Source organism: Salvia hispanica, chromosome 3 (genome assembly GCF_029641045.1).
Source record: "Salvia hispanica isolate PSC_SH4W2 chromosome 3, Shi_PSC_v1, whole genome shotgun sequence".
NCBI classification, from domain to species: Eukaryota; Viridiplantae; Streptophyta; class Magnoliopsida; order Lamiales; family Lamiaceae; genus Salvia; species Salvia hispanica.
The window spans coordinates 47,431,035-47,449,486 of record NC_142694.1 but is presented as its reverse complement, the minus strand read 5'-3'; the positions used below and the strand labels follow the sequence as shown (position 1 = coordinate 47,449,486).

The 18,452-nt window shown below is 38.8% G+C and overlaps 2 protein-coding genes and 1 pseudogene across 4 annotated transcripts; all 3 read right to left on the bottom strand.

Moving 5' to 3' along the window:
• Positions 1 to 936: 936 nt before the first annotated feature.
• On the bottom strand, positions 937 to 6,464 carry LOC125198691 (cellulose synthase A catalytic subunit 1 [UDP-forming]-like). Its single transcript, XM_048096999.2, has 14 exons — positions 6,202 to 6,464; positions 5,508 to 5,703; positions 5,235 to 5,416; positions 4,856 to 4,973; positions 4,581 to 4,767; positions 4,208 to 4,474; positions 3,774 to 4,119; positions 3,545 to 3,682; positions 3,339 to 3,464; positions 2,996 to 3,208; positions 2,642 to 2,906; positions 2,356 to 2,552; positions 1,907 to 2,257; positions 937 to 1,805 (listed from the first exon to the last, which is right to left on the bottom strand). Exons 1-14 carry the CDS (start codon positions 6,280 to 6,282, stop codon positions 1,218 to 1,220), a joined length of 3,255 nt encoding a protein of 1,084 aa, XP_047952956.2. The 5' UTR covers positions 6,283 to 6,464; the 3' UTR covers positions 937 to 1,217.
• Positions 6,465 to 11,559: 5,095 nt separating this feature from the next.
• Positions 11,560 to 12,967, bottom strand: LOC148930979 (transcription factor HY5-like; annotated as a pseudogene). Its single transcript, XR_016136753.1, has 3 exons — positions 12,731 to 12,967; positions 12,310 to 12,568; positions 11,560 to 12,235 (listed from the first exon to the last, which is right to left on the bottom strand). The product of XR_016136753.1 is annotated as a transcription factor HY5-like (transcript).
• Positions 12,968 to 14,118: 1,151 nt separating this feature from the next.
• Positions 14,119 to 17,474, bottom strand: LOC125215061 (polyadenylate-binding protein-interacting protein 7-like). Of its 2 annotated transcripts, none has more exons than XM_048116369.2 (6): positions 17,289 to 17,474; positions 15,872 to 16,705; positions 15,103 to 15,505; positions 14,945 to 15,015; positions 14,695 to 14,819; positions 14,119 to 14,599 (listed from the first exon to the last, which is right to left on the bottom strand). In XM_048116369.2, the coding sequence occupies exons 2-6, from the start codon at positions 16,583 to 16,585 to the stop codon at positions 14,314 to 14,316; spliced, it is 1,599 nt and encodes a 532-aa protein (XP_047972326.2). In that variant the 5' UTR covers positions 16,586 to 16,705; positions 17,289 to 17,474; the 3' UTR covers positions 14,119 to 14,313. The 2 variants fall into 2 exon arrangements, with proteins under 2 accessions (XP_047972326.2, XP_047972325.2); XM_048116368.2 differs by having other exon boundaries at positions 15,872 to 16,637; positions 17,289 to 17,473.
• Positions 17,475 to 18,452: the final 978 nt, after the last annotated feature.

Below are 18,452 nucleotides of genomic sequence, written 5' to 3'. Positions count from 1 at the left end.
GTGATATTTGGTAGTGTTGATTGCGTTTGTGTGTTTATTTAGTTTCTTTATTGAAGTATGATGGATAGTTTTGTCATTTGATTTGACATTGAATCAATGTGTTGTTTGTGTGTGTTTGAAACTGAGTTGCATCATATGTTGATTAGTGTTTATATTGATGGAGTTTTTTTATGTTCTATTGTGAATACATGAGATTCACCGCGAACTTGAGAAATAAGTTTGTGATGAAAATCTGTAGGTTTTTGCTTGATTCTTCAATTTTGTAGTTTACTGCTTATTACATACCTCTTCTAGTGTGAACACACGTTCGTATCCGTTCCTAAGAGTTCTGTCCGACTCTAATCACGTACCCCCTCGAGTTGGTCAAGACCTGACTAACTATACAAGTAAAATCTCACGACTAGCTACCCATCACATCCATTTCCATACGAGTTTTACCTTTTTACCCGCATCGCCCTGCTTCCTTTACGCAGAGAGAAGCATACAACAGCTTGCTTAACGCCTTCGTTAAAATATTGGAAGAGGGCGGCTTACCTGAGCTCTACATAGGATGAGTATGCAGCAACCAACTATTGGGCATACGACACTCTGCGGAAAGGCTACTGGAATATATTCAAGCAGGAAAAGATCGGCAACATGGAGACCCTCCTCATCGGCTCAGCAGCTGGCGCCATTTCCAGCTCCGCCATGTTCCCTCGTGGGGTGGCTCGTAGGCATATGCAGGTCGGGGCCGTGAGCGGGAGGAGGATGCTGTACAGAGGGCTCGAGGGCCTGTACAGAGGGCATCTCTTTCATGTGCTACGAGGCGTGCAAGAAGATTTTGGTAGACATAGAAGAAGATGAAGAAGAATAATACTACAATAATGGGAGCAAAATTTGAAATAAATTTAACAAATGCATAGCTCTTAAAATGAACTGCATTGGAATTACAAGGCATTAAACAAGTTTAAAGTTACTTATAATCCCATAAATATAAAATACAATGCTTGCTTGAAACAACACTGTATACAAAAATAATTATAGTTTGAAACGAAATTGGCCAAAAATCTAGTCCTAACATAAATGATTGACACAATAAAGCTTAGCTTACTCCCCCAAAAGATGAGTACACGAGCGACGTCGTTTCTAGGTTTCATGACTTCAGTATATATATATACACACATGCAACCATTCATTCAAGATTCTAACAAAATGAACTTCATGGGGATAAGTGTCCCTTAGCAGTTAACACCACATTGCCCTTGCGCTGCCCGCTTCGACGCTTCAGAAGTGAAAGGGTCGATGCGGACCCACAGCAACGAGAAGATGGAGGCGAGGAGGATCGACCAGACGATGACGATGGTCGGGGTGCGGTTCTGCCGCCCAAGAAGACCCTTGAGGAAGGGATACAAGTGGACAATCACCCATATGGCGAAGAAGAGCTTCCCAAAGAGCGGGCCCCACGACTGGTACCCGCTGTTGATGGCGTATGATACGCCGGCCACGATCCCAACTATGTTGAACATGAGGACGGTGGTAGGGGGGATGAGGAGGGATGTCCACTTGAACACGTAGAGCTCTGCGAAGTCGCCGTCCTCGTCAGATGCCTTTGATGTGACCGTGAAGTTGGTGTCGATTCCAGCAAGCACCTTCAGAAGACCCTGGAAGACAGCGAAGAGATGCGCTGACGTCCCTCCAATGACCCAGAACTGCTCGTTTCTCCACCAGTCCTCGACACTGACGCCGCTCCACCTCATTTCCAGTATGCCCGTGGCGAAAATCGAGACAAAGAGGAGAATAAACCACATGCTAGCAAAGTTGCTTATCTGCAAAAAGGATATATAAATTTGATCGACAGAGTTAGAAATTCACCCATACAAGAATCTGCAGACAAAAAAGACAGATTATAATCGCGTTCGTTACCGACCTCAGGAATGATAAATTTGTTAGTAAGAAGACATATGGCAGGAAGAACACAGTAAGCGAGCAATGGGATCGAGGTGAGTGGGTACACGATGGTGTTGATATACGCGAGCCTCTCCAAGAGCTGCAGTTTCCCATTGTAGCCGTACCATATAGGGCAATGTCTGCTAAGCATAATCTCAATGGAGCCTAGAGCCCACCGAAGCACTTGGTTGAGACGATCAGACAGATTGATTGGAGCAGAACCCTTGAATGCCGGACGAGGAGGCATGCAGTAAATGGAAATCCATCCACGTGCGTGCATCTTAAACCCAGTCAAAATATCTTCTGTGACGGAACCATAGATCCACCCAATCTGCAGTGAACAGCAGGCTCAACTGAGTTTAACTTCATTTTAAGACACCAAAAAAACCACAGATAAGATTGAAACATAAATGAAGCATGAGAGTATACCTCTTTACCCCACTCGGTTTTATCCTCGTATCCACAACTAATGACGTGGATGGCTTCTTTCAAAAGAGTTGCAGGGTTTGTCGAGGGCGGTATGCCTCCCATTTCCATAAAGGTGGCAGCAATGAAGACGGGCGATTGACCGAAGCGCTTCTCCAATCCCTTTTGGGACATAAGAAGTGACTTCTCATCGTCGTATCCTGTCAGGAAAGCAATTGCATCAATTTCTGCAATTTAAGAAATCTTCCGTTTGGTGCTACTTTTACACAAGACAAGTATGAGTACCTACCCTCTACACCCTCTTCTATGTCCTCCATATTAAAGATAGGGATGGTCGATTCAGTCCTTTTAGCTGCTCTCTTCTTATCGACGTATTTCTTGTTGGCATGCCTCCCCTTCTTCCTCGGGCCACAACAGCTCTTGACAATAATGTTTGGCTGCAGATCCTCTTCCGTTAGGACAGGGTCATAGCCATACAGTGCCTGTCTGTTGAAGCAGCACCCCGTTCCCACATAGACAGGACCTTGAAGGCCATCCAACCCTTTCAAGTTAATCTGCAGAGATGAAAATTTAAGACAACATTTAAATGAGATAGATATCACGGAATCAAATAGTAAGGGATTCTAATTTGAAGGGCACTTACATCGAAAAAGACAATGTTTCTGTTAGCATATCTATCGTGCAAGTCGATGCCATCGAAACGCTGTGGAAACTGAACATAGCAAGTCTTCCTTCCATATGCAGGATCCATCATGAAGCACATGGCTTCTTTACAAGCTTTGCTGTTATTGAAGTAGTGATCACAATCGACGTTCAAAATATATGCTCCATTTGTGAGGACAGCAGAGACACGAATCTGCAGCACATAAGTAAACAATAGGTCATGAACAACATTATCAATTACTAGAGGCAAGAGAATGTTGAAGAAAATAAGAAAAGATTGCCCGTTCCCACTTCTTCAAGCAACACAATTACCAATCACTTACCAAAGCATTCATAGCTCCAGCTTTCTTGTGATGCTGGAATCCAGGACGCTTCTCACGAGAAACATAAACCAATCGAGGCAGCTCATTTCCATCGGTATCGAAGCCCCCGCTATGCCCCAGGAAGACCTATTGATGAGAGGCATGGGAAAGAATTACAAGACGATAATCAGGAAAGTATGCATCGTATGGTTGAGGAAAAAATGTACCTGAATCATTCCTGGGTGATCCCGTGTGTTGTTCCCAGGCCAAGCAGTGCCATCTTGCATTGTCCACCCTTCTTCCGGCATCTTTTGAGCCTTTGCAACAAGAGCATTTATCCGGACCTTAAATTCTTCGTATTCTCTCTGCAAGAAACATATTAAGAGATACAATTAAAACCACTGTCAACTCGTTCCCTGTTTTAGTATATGATACAATAAGAGACTCTTGACTCACCTTCATTGCTCTGCGTTCTTTGACAAAGGAAGGTTGAATCTTGTCCTTCAGGTAATCTATCTTCTGTTGAAAATAGAATTCAGGGGCCCTAGGTTCAATATGATGCTTCTTGCAGAAAGGCACCCATTTCTTGGCAAACTCTGCTGTCTCAGAGAGGGCTTCAAAAGTAAGCATTGCAGCACCATCGTCAGAAACATAGCATGATACTTTATCAACAGGGTAGTCCACAGCCAGGATGGATAAGACAGTGTTGGCAGTCACAAGAGGAGGCTCTTTCATGGGATCCACAGTACTGACAAACACATCGATAGGTGCTAATTGAGAAGGCTCACCCTCTCTGTCGTACCTGTGAACAAAGAAGAGAAAAGTTAGGAAAGGATCTGGATAATGTAAGATTCAGCATATGGAACTGAACTTGAAAACCTTTCACTAACCTCAATGCAAGTCTTTCAAGGAAGGTCTCTCGACTAACTGGATACCATTTCGGAAACTGGTCAAGAAGCCAAGATAAGGCAAACCAAACTTCACAGATAACTGATGTCAGCCACAAAGGATAAGCATCTTTCACCGGATGGGTACAACGGTATTGCAAGAAAAACCCCAAGATAATTAACCGAAGAATGATCACAACACGGTAGGGAGTAAGATGAGTAGAGGAAATAGGCTGCACACGGCTCATAGGTAGGCGAGCATCATCAGCCCTGTCAACAACACAAACTATTAGCATCCCTTCTGATGTACAAATCAAAACGAAAGATAATTACTAGAATTTCTGGAGGGAAAATTATGATCTAGACAGAAAATTACATTTGCAGTTCTTCTCCATTTGATCCAGTGCCTTCAATATCTCCTTTCCCTTCACTGTATCTGCTGTTCATATTTACCATGTTTTTCTCCTGTTTTAGTTTCCAACCTTCCACCCTCTCCTTCCAGTCAACATTTCCAAGCCCGTAAGAATTCAAGTCTTTAGAAGGATCAACAATTCTTACAGGAACTGCAGAAATCAACAGTATTGTAAATTGTTTGCATGAAACCAATATGATGAATGACATAATTAACGAATATCTTTAACAAGTAATTACCCGGCTGTCGTGGATCAACATAAGGGAGGGAGTGAACACGGTCTCCAGGGCCCAAAGGACCGGATGTGCTTCTAACAGAATGAGTGTCTTGTATAGAAGGAGGAATCTCACCAGAGACCTATCAATATCAACAACATGACAGAATCAAATTACACTTTGTCCACAAAATAAGAGTTGATGCCAAATGCATTACAAGGCAAGAGCAAAGCACATATGATCTAATTCAGATGTAGATAAATAACAGCAACTATGACTGATTGACGAGAGTGACTTTGATCTGATTTTTTGATGTATAACCGAGCGTGGGAGTTTGGACGTGACTAGATTCAAATTATGTTCTAATACATGTATTTATCATTAACGTGTTTGCTTGACTTACTTGCTGTCCATTAGTAAGAAGAGGGATTGGTTGCTGAGATTCATGTCTAGACGATGCAGAGAGCTCAACCTCATCAGACTGCCACTGAGATCTGGCCTTCATCTTTCCTTGAGCATAACTAAACTCATTCTCCAAATCATCATCCTCATCCTCATCATCATCCCCATCAACTCTCGGACTCCCTATGACAGAATAAATAAGTCCATATGCCTCTATTTAAGAGGAAAATCAGGAAACAAGAATCTTCATGTAAATCATACGAAGCCAACTAACCTTTGAGTCTCTTGTAACGAGTCTTACACTGCGGACAAGCCTGATTCCCATCTTTGCGCTCATACTCATAACAAGCACGACAAACTGGGAACGCACACTCATTGCAAGCAACAAAGACATCCCCAGTGGCAGTCACTCCAACAGTATCTCCACAAATCTGGCATATCTGGCCATTCAGATTCTTCACTGGTTTTGACTGCATATATGACAAGCATTGCAATGATCAGAACACAATCGAAACCAAATCAATCCATGGAATCAGATCCCTTCCATGCATGATCCGAGCATTAAATAAAGTAATGGTAAATGCAGATCACATGAATATCCAAAATACTGCAGAAATCTTACACTAAAACCAAATTAAAGAGTATGAAACATCAATCAAGTAAACTTGAGCTCCAATCCAAATTCCACAAACAACACTAGTCCATTCCAATAACAACTCCGTACAGATCTAACCACAGCATTTTGCAGACTACTTCAACCTAATTCAATCAAAAAGCTAAAAGGAACAAAAGAGATCTAAAACCATTTTCTGAATCCACTCCAAGATCCAAACTTCAGCTGCCTAATTCACTACTAGGCTACTAAAATTCAGATCCAAAACCCAAATTACAATTATAAAATAAAATAAAAAGAATAATTCAACAACTAGAACCAAAATGCAGTGTGACCTAGGATAAAAGTTTCATACCCCGCTATCAGAATCATGGCGAATTCTAACTAGCTCATTCCTCTTGTGTGATCCAGCCACCATTCCCCCAGTCGCCTCCATTTTCCCCTAATTTTAGCAGGAAATGCTGAGTTTTGATTGGTTAATTTACTTTCAAATTGAAGCTGTCAACACTCTGAGAAGGAGAAGGGCATCGAAATCGCCTCAATCAATCGGCCATAATTTCTCTAGCTTTCCCCTCTCTCTACTCCTCTTCAGTTCTAAACACTGCAACAGCTTTGTCTTTTTTATCTTTTCTTTGGAGGAATTAATTAATTGATTTTATTTCTCTTTGATAATTTGATGAGTTTCTACCTGTTTAGCAGGTAGCCATTCCACCGCTGTCTTAAAATCAATTTTCATTCGATAACTTTGTGACGTCATTTTCCTCATGGAAATTAATTAAATACACTAACTAATCAAATCCTTTTAAATAATTCTACCGACACATCACAACAATTAAAAACGACGGTAAGAGCATCTCCAATGCCGGCTAGTCGAACCATTGGAGTAGGCGAGCGAGAAATCGGCCAAATTTTCAGCGTGGGCTAGCCGGTGGCGTGGCGTTGGCCGCCATTGTGGCGGCCCGATCGGGCAGCGCCGAATTTTGATTTTTTTTTTAAAACCTATATAAACGCGATTTTAGTTTCATTTTCATTTGCACCACTTGTTTTAACGAGTTTTCTCTCTCTCTAACTCTCTGTACAAGAGCATCATCGAGCGATGGATCACAACAACGAGTCCAGTCCAACGACGAGTGGATCTCAAACTCCCACGGTACCCGTGGGATGTGGATGGGGCCAGATTGGCGGGCAGATGGGCCAAGGGTTTAACGTCCCTTGGAATCAGATGATGGGGATGATGGTCGGAGCGCCAGGGGGTGGGAACATGCCGTGGGGTATGCCGGGCGGCGGACAGGCCAGCGGCGGGCAGGGGTGGGGAGGTATGCCCCAGATGCAGCAGCAGATGATGGGTATGCATCCCGGGATGCAGGGGTCAACCGAGGGGGGGACACGGCTATCGTCCCTCTCTGGATTTTTTTACGGCTTCGTCTCACACGTCGACCCCAGTGGAGACGCAGTTCATTGGCGATGACCTTTTGTCATCGCATGACATGGGGATCGATCTCGGCGATCCGGACACTCCTGTTCCAGCGGGGCGGGCCGCGGCGAAGAAAAAGAAGACGAGGGGGAAGGCCAAGGCGGTCGGCGAGTCGTCGCAGCCCGTTGTTGACGACACCCCCGGACGGAGGATGAGTACGCCGGGGTGGCCAGGGGGTGGTTGGAGGTGTGCGACGATCCGCTGGTTGCGAACAACCAGCAGGTCGTCAACATGTGGGTGAAGATTAGAGCTGCCTACAAGAGGCATTGTCCGCACGGGAAGGACTTCAACGGGGAGGAGGTCCGGAAGGGGTGGGAGCACATCAGGGCCGCGGTCGGCCGTTTTTCGGTGTTGTACGCCAACGCCCTCCGTCAGCTCACTAGTGGGCAGAATGAGGAGGACGCCCGGAGGATAGCCGAGAGTCAGTTCCCCTTGGCGGAGAAGTACAAGGAGTTCCACCTCTGGGAGTGCTATGTGTTGTTGAAGGACTCCGAGAAGTTCCGTGCGGGGTGCGACGCTGGGTGGCCGAAGAAGCAGAGGCTGAACTATACCGGCGACTACAGCGGCGGATCCCACGACCTCCCCGCGGATGCTGAGGAGTTTCCATCCCCTCCTTCATTTGCTGGTCACCCTCGCCCGGTTGGACAGAAGCGGGCGCAACGGGCTGCGAGGGGAGGATCCCCCCTATCGCCCCATGAGGTCCAGTCCGCCGCCCTCCCATCCGCCCCACTCGAGTACACTCTCTATTCGCGTAACAAAACGCGGGAGCAGATGTACAAGGTCTTCCAAGAGTGGAAGAACGCCACTGACCCCACGGAGAATATGTTTCTTCACTCGATGCTCGAGAGCATGCGGGTTGATTTGGATACCGCGAGGGCACAGATGGGGGGTTCCGACGTGGGGTCAGATACCCCGGGTGGCGGCATCCGCGGTGGCGACGGCGAAGACAGCGGCGACGACGACGAGGAGTAGAGAGTGGCGGGGCTCGTGTGTGGAAGCCCGTTTTTTTAAAAAAAATCATGTATTTTTTTTAAATCTTTGTACTTTTTTGAATGAAATGAATTAATTTTCCCGTATCTGTGTCGTAAATTTAATCCGTAATTTAATCATAATTTTAATTTCGTAAATATAGTATATTTTGAATTATTTTTATTGCGGTTGGCTTATGGCTGGCCTAAATCTGATGTGGCAGGTGGATTTTTAGTGCTGCTGACGTGTCAGGGAGAGAGAGTGGCTGGCCTATGGCTGACCTATTTGCCTAGATTAAAATCAATTTAGATTAGTCTTACTACAACATTATTTATCATAATTATTAAATACTTTATCTATTTCACTATAGTTAAAAGTTAAAACATTAATTTTAAATACAAAATCTAAAAATAAGTAGTTAAATAAGGAGATATTAAATATGAATTATTTAACTATAATAAAAAAAAGTGATACTACTCCACTCAACCACGACAAAACATAAATATATTACTCCATTAAAATTAATATTAATATAGTATAATATAATCGCTGTATTATTTATTAAAGTTAAGGTATATAGTGATAGAAGCAAAATCATTAAATAAACAATTCAAAATCATTACATCATTGAATTATTGTCCCTTTCACCTAACGGCATGACTTAGAAAATGGAAAATGAGAGATTATGATTCAAAAACCTTGAAAAAGTATGTAGTAAAGTGTACTCTTTGCCTCATAGTCTCTTCGTCTCATATTACTTGAGTCATTTTTTTTTCACTCGTTTTGAAAAAATAATAATAAATAATTAAAACGGAGAGAAAGAAAAATAAGAGATAGAATAATGTAGAAAGAAGTCTTAACTATAGTATTCTCTTTTTTACTTTATTTTTTCTCCACTTTAACTATTTATGTACTTATTTTGAAAGAGATAGAATAATGTAGAGAATAGTCTTAACTATAATATTCTCTTTTTTACTTTATTTTTTCTCCACTTTAACTATTTATTATTATTTTTTCAAAATAAGTACATAAAAGAAGTGACTCAAGTAACATGGGACGGAGGGAGTATAATAAGTTCGATAAATTTTATTCTTTTCCAGTGCCTTTTTCAATTTAAAAGCATTGCCCGTTTGATATTCATTACCCGTTTTATGTAATACTCCTATAAAACAGTGAAAATTTGTTACATCCTTGAAAATATTTTTATAACTGTCCTTTTCATACACCTACCTATATATTTAACAATTATTGCAAAGTGAAGATATTAACACAGAATTACTTATTTTAATAATTAATCTTGATTTGTTACATGTTATTAGACGCTGTGAACAGCTGTATTTTGGTGTAACCGGACGTTGCCGGTTGCTTCTTTCCGACACAAATATAAGAATCTGTCGGTGACCTCAATTTCTTGCACAGTTGTTAGCTAAGCCCACACTCAAACTTGCAATTACTATTCCACCCTTAATGAACCGACAATAATATTCATTTGTATATACACTTTAAAGTGGGTGATAAATATCATTATTTAATTAGTATTAGTTTAATTTGATCAATGTTGCTATTTTAATTATTCCTTCCACAATTAGAGTCTTAGTTTGCCTTCAATTTATTCACAATTAAAAGTTTTAATATAGATGGTAAATAGATATCATAAATAGTCTATCCATGATTTCAAATTATACTAATCTATTTCATTTACGTTTTATTATTAAAATAATATATAAAAATAATATTCACGTTCAATTATCTTTTTTCACTCATTTTATATATCGTATATGTCTTTAAATTTGTGTCGAATTCAATTAAAACTTCTAATAGCAGCAAAGGGTGTAACCGTTATCCAATTATTATTTATTAGTTTTTGATAGTTTGTAGATGGACTTAAAAAATATCAAGGTGGAAAAAGGCTAGGTTAGTGAACCAGTAAAAGAGTTAATTAATTCTAAATAAAGAAGTTTGTATGCTTATATTACTTTTATTTTTTAAAAATTCAAACTTTTAAAATAACACGGATTTTAATGAAAATTTAGTAAAGTAAGAGAGTAAAAGAGAAAATATAATAACAGTAGTGTTAGTTGATTGTGAGATCAATTTCACAAAAAGAAAATTTCCTATTTTTAAAAAACAAAGAAAAAAAACAAAGAGTTCATATTTGTAAGAAACAAGGAAGTATTTTTTTTGGATTAAATAGATAATCATTGTCACTGCTGAGTGATTACTGGGTAATTTAGTATTATTTGGATATGGATAGATAAAACATCGCATCGTAGCCATATCATTATTTCTAAATCTTTTATTTTGGAAAATAATGTTTGATTTTTTTTAATGGATTAGAAATGCAAATAGCACTAACATAGCTTGACGATTTAACATTATCGGATATAAATCAAAATAATGTTACACTTTAGGTAGTGAAATGACATTGAGTAAGGATGAGATGAACGAAGAAAAAATAAGAGATGAAAAATAAGAAAGAGATGGAAATTAGTACAATAATGAAATTATATTTAATATAATTAATATAGTTGGATGTGATTTTTTATCTATAATGTAATACTATACGTTTTTCCATCCTTAAAAAATAGATAACATTTGAAACGGCATGGATTTGAATGTACAATTGATAAAGTAAGAGAAAGATAGAAAAAAAAGTGATTAGAGTATGGTTAGTACTTAGTGGTAAATGTGAGTCCGTGACCAACCTCAATAGAGATAAAAATGTCTTCTTAAATAGAATTGGTCATTTTTATATTATATTCCAAAATAGCAAATGTGGTTTATTTTTAAGGGGCGGATAGTGTATTTTGGTTAATGTCTAACAATGTTACGTAAATAAATCACCAAATAATTTTGATTAGTTGCAAAATATGGGCATATTAGTCTACACAACCATCAATACATTTCAGTTTCACTTTCATCTATATAGTTAAATAAATTATAAATAAATAATGCACGATTTTCTAATTGGTGATTTTTTCACAATTATAATTTTATTTAAAAATGAATTGTATCATGGCTAACTAAACAAATTAATGCCACCACATTGTGGGCTTAAAAATATATAAACATTAAAATGATCTTATCTAAAAATCTAAATCTATTTGCATTAAGGCTGCGATCTTGTTTAATTTGAATACATTCTTTTATTTATGTATACTGCTTTATTTAGGATATTTCATAATTTATCATTTCATTCTCATGTTCCCTCAAATCTCCATAACATATAACAATAGCAATTATGCTTTTGGATAGCGGATAACAAAAGTATGAGTGCAAGAAAACATACATATCAAAAGGGATGACAAAGTTAGGCTGCATAGGCAATCCATCACCGTGGTGCGTGTACATGAAGCATGACGTTGATGTCGAACAACATTCGTTAATTTTTTTGTCAACCAACCGCAACAGAAGGCTATAATTTTTCAACTCCATTTCAGAATGCGAAAATCTAAGTTTTTTTGCATTGCAAACACATTGACCGGATCCGATGACTATTTACCTATTTTGGAAGACCCATCTGTTAACTAAGAGTCTTGCAGTGCACAGCTCTAGTTTGTGATTTCATGCATCGAAGAGCTCCAATGCACGAGGAACTAACTTACGTTTAACAATTGAAGTACTTTAAATCCCAATTTTTAATATTTTGCAGGCATTTATTTAATTTACAAGTATTAAAGTTGACAAGAAAAGAGTAAAAAATTGGTGAATTGAGCAGTGGTTAAGTATCTAAAAACAGAGCTTGGCTTATTGCATAAGTTGTGATTAATATGATTACGTGTTATTGCTTACGCCCTAATTAAATTAGCATTAGCATCACAATTAATTAGTTAATAAAAGTTCTACTAAAAGAGTGAGGGCCGAGGGGTTATAAAACAAACTTTTTCATTTTCTAAGGTCTCTATTTCCTTCCTTCTTGAGAAGCAGCAGTTGTATTCTTTAGCATCTGCAAGCACAAAGTGACGTTGATGTTAAATTGTTAATTCCTTAAATTTGAAGATGAACGGCTCATATCATTACCTTCCTAAGCATTTGATTCTCATTGAGGAAAGTGGAAAGGCGTTCTTCAAGCTCAGCGGTTTTACTTTCCAACTCTTTTACCCTCACTTCCAAATCACCCAAACCGATACTCGATTCCTCAGCAACCTCTTCAGCCTCTTATTCTCTTTATCAGCAGAGCTTCTCCCTCTCCGCCTCGAACCACCGCCGGAAGCCTGCACAGCTCCGCCTCCACCGCCCATTTCTGCCACTCTTCCTATCTCCTCATCACTCTCCATACCTTCATCAAGTATAGCAAACCCCCCAATTTAAACGCCATATTGCATTTGATGCATTTTCACAAATCAATTGGAATCGGAACTAGTTAATTGCGTATTGCATGATCCAATTTTACAAATCCAAGGAAAAAAGGAATAATTAGGTCGAATTGAGGATAGTAGACCTTCTTTGACTTCAATGTTGAGAGCTGAGCTCGAAGATCTCTCGCTGCAATGGAGCTGGCAGTGGTAGCTGCCTCCTGCATTTCTTCTGTCGCAATCAGCATAATCAGAAAGCGAAGAATTTAGAAAGAGAATTAGAGATGGATGAGATATTTGCGAAAAAGAGCGGGACGTAAAATATCACAGTGGAGAAAATCTAAGGTACAGCAACCGTTGGATTAGATTTTATCTGACGGATCAGAACTAGTGTCGTGGCTGATTACTAGCCATGAGGTGTTTGATTAATCGAACTAGGATGGGTTGCAAACGCGGTTAAATATCTGCTGTTGGATTGAGATATGATCAACGCTAGGCAGGAGTGCTACGTATCTCTATTATTTGCTGGCTACGAAAGGAAAGGTTGCAATTTCAATTTTACATAAACAGAATATAACATAAAGAATCCATGTTTTATAATTTAAGGATATTCAAATTCATCTCTGTATCCAGTGCATACAGATTAATTATAAATATTGACATCAAATAATATCTACCTTATAATATAGACGTGTGAAATTAGGGTGGGTAGGTAAGGTATACCTTACCGAAACCACCATACCGTATACCTTACCGTAAATACGGTATGTGAAAAAGTCATACCTTTACTTTACCAAAGTTTTCGGTATGATAAATTTTTATACCGATACCGTACCTCATTTTCGGTATATACCGTACCGAAGTTCGGTATACCTTACTTTTGCGGTATACCTGACTTTCAACATCAATTAAAATAGAAAATTAGAGTTTTAAAATATTATTTATAATTTATAATTTTAAAAATAAATTAAATATAATTTATTCATAATTATATTTATATTTCACAATAGATTTTATAATTTAAAAATATATAAAATATATTTTATATATAATTGTGTTTATATTTTTGTGGTATATACCTTAATTTACGGTATATACCGAATTTCGGTATGCAGCGGTATACCGCGGTATTTGAAAATTCATACCGTTACCTTACCGGAATCTTTCGGTAAGGTATCATACCATACCGAAAGTCACGGTATACCGAAAATTCGGTATTTTCGATATTTTTTCGGTACGATAAGGCCGGTATTTCGGTATTTTTCCCCAGCCCTATGTGAAATTATAGGATTAATTGCTAATGAAATTCAAGCATTTTACCATTGTTGCAAATGAAACACATTTTTATAAAACTTTCAAATCAAATAAAAGGCTTTGATTTGTACCAACTTATTTCCAGCGTCTTGTGATGAAAGTGAAATCAATATTGTTCAATGTCCATTAATTGTAGTAATTTCGGAATTGATTAACTAAAAAATATATTTAAAAAAATCTTTAATTTCTTTGGTTGAAAGAGAGATCACAAGCTTGTCAATTATCATTTGAACAAATTCTTTCTTCAAATCTGAACAAAACAGAGTTCAAAATAATTGTTGGCACAAAATATTTTGGTTTACCTTTTCACTTGTGCACAAAATTCCCTACACTTTTCTGATTTCTCCCAATTTACACATACAACAAAAAATCCGTTTTTTTTAAAGTGTCAAAAAATCACCTAAATCTTCAAGATTCAGTATATCACAACCCGAAGGAGCCCCGGCCGAGGCTCGGTGTAGTTGAGGCCCTCCTCCTCCAGGAGATACTGTTGCACAGCAACACGAAGTCTAGCAGGCGTGGGTGATCCCCTCGTGTGATGACCAGCCCCAACACCAATGGAGACGAGCACACGTTGGTCCACTGACCTCGCTGCATTCCTCAGAATGGCAAGCTCGCGTTTGAGTACAAAAATGGCCTCGGTCACGTTTAGACCATGTAGATCGATTATTTGCTCTGTCCCATTCGTTACATCCAAATTCCTGACATTAATTATCAGTAGAACTCTCATCAAAATTGTAAACGAACAAACAAGAACGAGAGGAGCATACATGCTAGTGATACGGAAAAAGCAAACCTTTGATGAAAGAATGACTCTTGAGCGTCCCCTTTGACTGCTTTCATCTGCAGATCATGCAGCTGTCCGAGAATGCTCAGCTCCTTGGCTAGGGTCTTGTTACCAGCAAGGTGTGCTTGTCGTGCCTGATGGTCTCATTTAATGGTTTGAGATGTTATTACTCATACGAATCATTTATGATCACAAACACAACTCAATCTGTTCATCTTCCAACACTACGCAGGCAGAGGGAAGGAAAGAAGGCTTTTACCTGCTCAATATATGTATTCTGCGCGCGTACATGATCGCGGGGTTCCTCTCGTTTCTCAGAATACATGTTTGCTGCCATCTCGACAAAGTTTTAGCACATATACAGGCACAAGATATTTCTTCACAAGTAAAAAAGTTAGTTAAGCCTCCTAATATTACCATATGATAATCCAGTTTGAAGCCTGGCCGGAGAAGTAAGAGGCGATCCCCGACTTTGCAACCTATCACCATAAATGCTGTTCGTCTGACCACTATTATAGGCGCTCGCCAGAACTTGTCTAGCATCTGAAGAACCGTTTCTGTCATACTTCCATATGCTAGACTCTTGAGATGCTGTTCTCCTTGCAGCTGGAGAAAAATGTGACGATGGGATGGTCGAGAAGGATCTCACTTGCCGTGAACTATCAGTAGACCAATTAGGGCTGACATTTTGCTGATATTCACCAGCAAGCTTTCTTGGACCATTTGGGACACGGAGAGGAGGAAGATTCGAGGCGCTGATATTTGGGGTGGAGAAAGCCTTTGAACTAAGAGTCTGAGTCGAACCTCCATCAACACGGAGCTGCATGATTACAGTTTATAATGAAAAATACGTGCAAAAGTAAATGGCAAAGGTATCGATGCCTCATCAAGATCACAATACAAATGAACCTTGCTAGAAAAGAGATCAAATAACCCTCAAGAATTAAATGAGTGATGAAAATATTAGTTGGGCTCATACAAATATACACGTGATAAAAACGAAAACTATCTTAAACGAGTAGTATCTGTCGGAAGATCTCTGTTCTTCTCAATATATTAGCCACACTAAGATTGCTCGAGTACTAGAGATTACCTAGTAGGATTCACACAACGAACTTGCATAATTCTCACCAAAAACGACACCACAACAGGTTGCAAGTCACGCAATATCATCAGTGAGGCCTACCTCGAGCTGAGTAAGCACATTGATTGTCAGGTTCAGATCACCTCCATTAGACAAATACGCATCTGCAATGCTTTCAGCAGAGAAATATGGAAACTGTGAGGCTAAAAACTCAAGACGGCACAAGTCTGCATTGTCCAACAATTGCTCATTAGACATTTCAGCCACGAAAGCTTGATTCATGTTGCCATTATAAGGATTCCCTTCTGTTGTAAGAAGCTGATCAGTGCCACTGCGAACTTGCCTGTCCCAAGGTTTAGCAAGAGACGAATGAAAACATTCGCCAATGGATGAGACGGGATATCTCAGCTTTCCAGCACGAGGGTTACCAATACCATCTAAGGGATGAAGAGAAAATGCTTGCTGTTCTTTCAACGCAAAGCCACTGTTTGTTGGAGACGTATACCTTGAGGCTTCGTTGGAATCGTTATCTATCCCCATCACCTTGAAGTCAGGAGTAATGTCGTCAGGGAGCTGGTGAGACCAGTACTGCTGCGCCTCTTCTTCAGAGTTGGAGTTATTCGAAACTGATGACTCTGATCTATCTAACACAGATTTCCCTGAGGTGGTGAATTTCGGGGGCGTGTCTAGAATCTTCACGTTCGCAGCCTGTGACCTGAGAGAAAATGGGACGAACTCTGCAGCATTTGGATTCAAAGTTGCTTCAGCACTGAGCTTCTTGTTAGCTACAGAAGCACCCATTGCCGACAAGCTCATTGTATTCTTCTTCTCACTTCTCAGTTTCAAGATTAGGTAAGAAAACGAAACTCTGTATAAACAAAGCAAATCCTTCTCAAATAACTGAACTGGTAATATTGAGGATATGTTGGCCAAAACCTACACATATAAATAGATACATAATCTAAAGTAACACATTAAGCCTTGCAATTTGAACATCATTTTATTGATTCCCACTGCAGCAGCCAACGGCCTATGCACATAAGTCGAACAGTTCAACGATCAACGAAAGTATATTTCGTCTTCTTGTTAAGACATTCATCAACCACACAATTAGAATGCATAAAATCATTAGAAAAGTGTAATTGCAGAATGGAAGAACAAGCTACCTCAACCACAAAGGTTAAACAACAAACACATAACAAAAGTGCCTAATTATAACATACACAGTAAAAAAAAACATGGTAAACTCGGTAAAAAAAAGATCCCAACAACTGATATCTGGAAATAAACAAGAATTCATCACTAGCAATAACTATGAACCAAACCACAACACGAAATAAAATTTATTCAAATGAAGTTCAGGAAATTCAGCAAAGCGAAAAACCCAAACAAAAGAAACAATTTTGCAGTTAGATCTCCAAGAATTGGAGCAAAAAACTAACAAATTACATTCAGCTAAAAACCAAAATTTAGGGATAACAAGAAATATATGGTGATAAATATGGGTTTGGTAGCTCACCTTGGCGAAGAAGGTCTATTGTCAAAACCATGTTAAATCCATCCAAAATCAGAAATTGGGGATTAGAAATTGAAGCTAAACGAGATAGGATTTAGATGGTAAAGAGTGATTGGGCTATTGAGTGTGTATGCGAATCTGTGTAATCACAGAGAAAGAGAAAAATCTATCGATACTTGTAGTATTTCTTATTTCTCGAGTATTAGATCATAAATCCATGATTAATCGTTGTAAATAAGTTGAATTATTTAGTTAAAAATAATAGTACTCCATAAGAGCATCTCCGGGAAGAGGTAAATGGAGAGGTAAACTAATATAACTAACATATTTACCTTTTCATCATGAAAAATTATTCTCCAAAAGGAGAGGTATTTAAGAAGGTATTATACCTTTTTCCATTTTGAAGAGGTATCTTTACCTCTCCATCAATGGAGAGGTAAAATCATATAACTATCATATTTACTTCTTTTCATAAAAAATCATTCTTCAAGGGAGAATGTATTTGAGAAGGTATTACACTTTATGCTTTTTTAATGCTTTTGTACTATTATTTTATTTTTTTTAACTGATATACCTTTCTATATACTTTTTATCCTTGAAGTTGATTGATTTTTACAAAGGTATATTGCACTTTTTGAGAAGGTATAAACATAATATACCCTTTTCATTTACCTTCTCTCCTTAGAGTTGCTCTAAGCTAGTATTAAAAGAGACCTTAAATTTTGAGATGGGAGTAGACACATAATTTTTAACCAAATTTTCCTAGGGCATTCACAATTGGAGCATTAAATCTGAAGCTCATCCCAGAGCTTATCTCTATTTTCTCCATTTTCATTTGGCACGTCAGCAACTCATCTAAAAACTCATTTTCTTAGCAATGACAGTCCATCATAGAGCCTATCTCATTTCGACACTAACACTATTTTCTTTTATTTTTAATGTCAATGTCTAAATAACTTAAATTATAATAAATTAATTCTCTATTCACATTTTTTTCTCACACATAATTAAGGATGAAGTATTTGCTGAAAAAAATTTATAAATTAATTTATAAAAAAATATTTGAAAATCGGCATCGGCGGCACCCACAATGGGGGCCTGTCTCAGTGCCCATGGGGAGCTGAGGCAATCGCTCGGACTTGGGGCGGAGCCCTTGGTGAGTGGAGA